We start from the raw sequence: 4,454 nt of genomic DNA, 5'->3' as shown, positions 1-4,454 counted from the left end.
ATATTTTCCTGGCCCGCTTGCAGTCCAGACCTGTTTCCCATCGAAAATGTGTGGCGCATTATGAAGTGTAAAATTAGACAGCGGAGACCCCGGACTGTTGAACGACTGAAGCTCTAAATAAAAGAATGGGAAAGAATTCCACTTTCAAAGCTTCAACAATTAGTTTCCTCAGTTCCCAAACGTTTTGATTGATTGATACTTTTATTAGTAGATTGCACAGTTCAGTACATATATTCCGTACAATTGACCACTAAATAGTAACACCCGAATAAGTTTTTCAACTTGTTTAAGTTGGGGTCCACGTTATTCAATTCATGGTTTTTTGAGTGTTGTTAAAAGAAAAGGTGATGTAACAGTGGTGAACCATGCCCTTTCCCCAAAAACTTTGGCACGTGTTGCAGCCATGAAATTCTAAGTTAATTATTATTTGCAAAGTAAAAATAAAGTTTATGAGTTTGAACATCAAATATCTTGTCTTTTTAGTGCATTCAATTGAATATGGGTTGAAAAGGATTTGCAAATCATTGTATTCCGTTTATATTTACATCTAACACAATTTCCCAACTCATATGGAAAAGGGGTTTGTATGTGTATATGTATTTATATGTATGTATATATATAAATATATGTATATGTATAAATATATGTATACGTGTATATATATATGTTTATTATCTATGTATATATACATATATGTATATATATGTATATATGTGTATATATTGTATACACATATATTCAATATCGATTCTTGGGGTTGCGATTCGATTATAAATCGATTTTTTTCGATTCAACGCGATTCTCGATTCAAAAACTATATTTTTCCGATTCAAAACGATTCTGTATTAAATCAATACATAGGATTTCAGCAGGATCTACCCCAGTCTGCTGACATGCTAGCAGAGTAGTAGATGTTTTTTTAAAAGCTTCTATAATTGTAAAGGACAATGTTTTATCAACTGATTGCAATAATGTAAATTTGTTTTAACTATTAAACAAACCAAAAATATGACTTATTTTATCTTTGTGAAAACATTGGACACAAGTTTAAGCCCTTGTTACACTATTGTTCTTTTTATCAAATTTTTATAAATGTCTAATGATAATGTCAATGAGGTATTTTTAATCACTGCTTTGCTGAAATTATAACTAATATTGATACTGTTGTTGATAATATTCATTTTTGTTTCACTACTTTTGGTTTGTTCTGTGTCATGTTTGTGTCTCCTCAATTGCTCTGTTTATTGCAGTTCTGAGTGTTGCTGGGTCAGGTTTGGTTTTGGAATTGGATTGCATTGTTATGGTATTGCTGTGTATTGGTTTGTTGGATTGATTAAAAAAAAAAAAAAAAAGTAAAAAAAAAAAAAAGAGAATCGATTCTGAATCGCGATTCAAATTCGAATCGATTTTTTCCCACACCCCTAATTATATATATATATATATATATATATATATATATATATATATATATATATATATATATAAATATATAAATGTATATATATACACACACTTTTTTTTTTTTTTTTAAACACATCTATGCACTGATAAAGGGGTAAATATGGCCGAAATTTGACCCTACTAAAGATCAATTTTAATGATTCCTATAGGAGGAAATAAGTTTTGAAACTTGCGATTGAATTTGTACCTCTTCACTGGGGGCCAGCTGCAGCACGACAGGTGTGTCCTCAGCAAATAGGGAATGCACGGTCTCTGCGACGCTGTCCATTGTGAACGGCACCGGCTAAAAAAAGGGGGGGGGGGGATATTAATAAAATCTTCCTGAGGTTTAATAAATCAAAAGTCCAGATTGACTCACATTCTCTAGTGGATAGGAGGCCACACTTTGAGGGAAGTCGAGGCTCTTTGCTCCTCGGACCACCACCAGAACGTTTGCACGGGGACGCTGGAACAGAGGACCGGCTTGGAGACCAGGCCAAGACAGATCCTGGACACAAAGACAAGGTTAAAAAATATCAATAATAGAAATGGTAACTATTAGCAGCTAAAGCACCTCTTGAACAGAGAAGCCCATGGTGACCGCAACCAAGTCTGGTATCTTCTCTCCAGAAACAGGCCACTCTCCTTTCTGGAAGGACACAAACTCTGGAGCTTGCAGCACCGTCAAGCTGTCTCCATAGACACCTGGAGACAAAATATTAGACAAAGGCGATGCAAAGACATATTAGTTTCAACCTTATCATTAGCTAAAACCTTTAAACTCGATTTTAAGGCACAACATTAGGCACATATCTGTTCATTACTGTGATTGTATGGATGTAGAACTAAACTGCAAGCTCGTATATTTACTCTTCAATGTAGTTACCGTATTTTTCGGAATATAAGTCGCAGTTTTTTTCATAGGTTGGCCGGGGGTGCGACGTATACTCCGGAGCGACAAATGTGTGAAATTATTAACATATTGCCGTAAAATATCAAATATTATTTATCTCATTCACGTATGAGACTAGCCGGATGTCAGCAATCGTCACACACACACGTGAACCAATGAAAATTCGGCGGAGGCAGGTCATGGCAGAAATGCGTTGTGGGAAAAGAAGATGCTACAGCAATCGTCACACACGTCAACCAATGAAAATTCGGCGGAGGCAGGTCATGGCAGAAATGCGTTGTGGGAAAAGAAGATGCTACAGCAATCGTCACACACGTCAACCAATGAAAATTCGGCGGAGGCGGGTCATGGCAGAAGTGCATTGTTGGAAAGAAGACGCTACCTGCTACGGTACATTGGCGGTAACTTATAAAAACAAAGGGCTGAACAAAAATGGCACCGAAAAGGAAAGCATATACTGCAGGTTACAAGCTGGAAGTAGTAAAATACGCAGCAGGAAACGGCAATCGAGCAGCAGAAAGAAAGTTTGGAGTAAACGAGAAACTTGTAAGGGACTGGCAAAAAGCAGAGACTATTACTGAAATGAAGAAAACTAACAAAGCTTTGTCAGGTGGATCGATAAAGCATGGGCTTCAGTGACAACCGAAACCATCCTGTCCGGATTCAGAAAGGCTGGAATAATTGGAACTGCACCTGACGATGACTCTGACGTAAGCGACGTACGGATAGAAGAGGAAGCGGCGCATTGTCTTTCTTTGGAGTTGGCAGAATTGTTTAGAAGCTTTCATGGGATTTAGCGTTTGGGAGTGACAGATTGTTTGGTAAATGTACAGCATGTTCTATATGTTATAGTTATTTGAATGACTCTTACCATAATATGTTATGTTAACATATCAGGCACGTTCTCAGTTGGTTATTTATGTGTCATATGTGCCTGTTGTTCACTATTCTTTATTTATTTTTAATTGCCTTTCAAATGTCTGTTCTTGTTGGATTTTATCTAATACATTTCCCCCAAAAATGCGACTTATACTCCAGTGCGACGTATATGTTTTTTTTCCTTCTTTTTTATGCATTTTCGGCAGGTGCGACTTATTCTCCGGTGCGACTTAGACTCCGAAAAATACGGTAACTATACTAAAACCTTAGTGATTATCAAATATTGTCATTTTTTGTCACATAACAGACAGGCATTATTAACACATGATGGAAACATGATGGGGTTAACTTCTGGTTAGTGACTTGTCACATGACACACAGCCAATTCTCCTCTCCTAATAGCAAATGACGACGACGAAGAAATAACTCTTTTCACACATTATTATTGTTGTTTAATCCTTACCTGGGGGATTTGGAGCAAAACAACCACTTAAACTATAACTATTAGATTAGTGACTTGTTCGCATTGCTTGGCAGTTGACTAAGCCAAGGAAAAGCAACCACAGAAAAATGACAAAAACACACATAAAGCAACATAAATTTCTCATGTCAGTGCGAGAAAAATAATGAATAAACAGACAAGAGCGTCAAATGAATGAAGTAGACGACGACATTCCTAGCTAGCTAGGTTAGCCAAAACTGTCATCCTTTCAAGTAAGCACAGGACTCAGATTACAGACAGAGGAGGGGCAATTAAACGAGGCTGACAATGGCGAATATATTCACACAAAATCCTACCGGTGGAGAGGAGAAGGAGGCCGAGCACCGCTGAGGAAAGAGAATTCATCCTTGGACAGTCAGTCAGCGCCATCTTATTTCTTTCTCTCCGCCTTTTGCAGCGATCAGCTGATGTCTGACGTCACGCCTGGTCACGTGATACATAAACTACCGGAAGTGAGCAGACTTCTTTATTTTTTATGGATTAGCTTTATGTTTTTTATTCCTTGTTATTATACGGTAAAGTTAAGTTGGGGGGGTGAATTAGTCGTTTTTTATTTGATGTACATTGAGCATATTAGATAAAAATGGTGATATACAAATATCACAGTGTGTGTTGTGGCATGAGTGGTCACGTGGTACAGGCAACACTGTGGTTTAAAAAGTAAAATGTTATGACATGAAAATTAAAATATTCTGCTTTAAAATAGTACTGTATATCAAA

General features: G+C 36.9%; 1 protein-coding gene across 1 annotated transcript in view; it reads right to left on the bottom strand.

Moving 5' to 3' along the window:
* Nucleotides 1-4,171, bottom strand: part of atp6ap2 (ATPase H+ transporting accessory protein 2) — a 29,311-nt gene extending 25,140 nt beyond the window's left edge. Inside the window, exons 1-4 of the mRNA XM_061879842.1 lie at nt 4,031-4,171; nt 2,015-2,145; nt 1,820-1,948; nt 1,649-1,744 (exon numbers count right to left, since the gene is read on the bottom strand). Coding sequence (XP_061735826.1) covers nt 1,649-1,744; nt 1,820-1,948; nt 2,015-2,145; nt 4,031-4,103 — 429 coding nt within the window. The 5' untranslated portion in view covers nt 4,104-4,171. The remainder of the gene's footprint in view (nt 1-1,648; nt 1,745-1,819; nt 1,949-2,014; nt 2,146-4,030) is intronic.
* Nucleotides 4,172-4,454: the final 283 nt, after the last annotated feature.

This window comes from Nerophis ophidion, linkage group LG19 (assembly GCF_033978795.1).
Source record: "Nerophis ophidion isolate RoL-2023_Sa linkage group LG19, RoL_Noph_v1.0, whole genome shotgun sequence".
In the NCBI taxonomy this organism is placed as follows: domain Eukaryota; kingdom Metazoa; phylum Chordata; class Actinopteri; order Syngnathiformes; family Syngnathidae; genus Nerophis; species Nerophis ophidion.
Note: the sequence above shows the minus strand (reverse complement) of the source record. Positions and strands in the feature narration are given on the sequence as shown.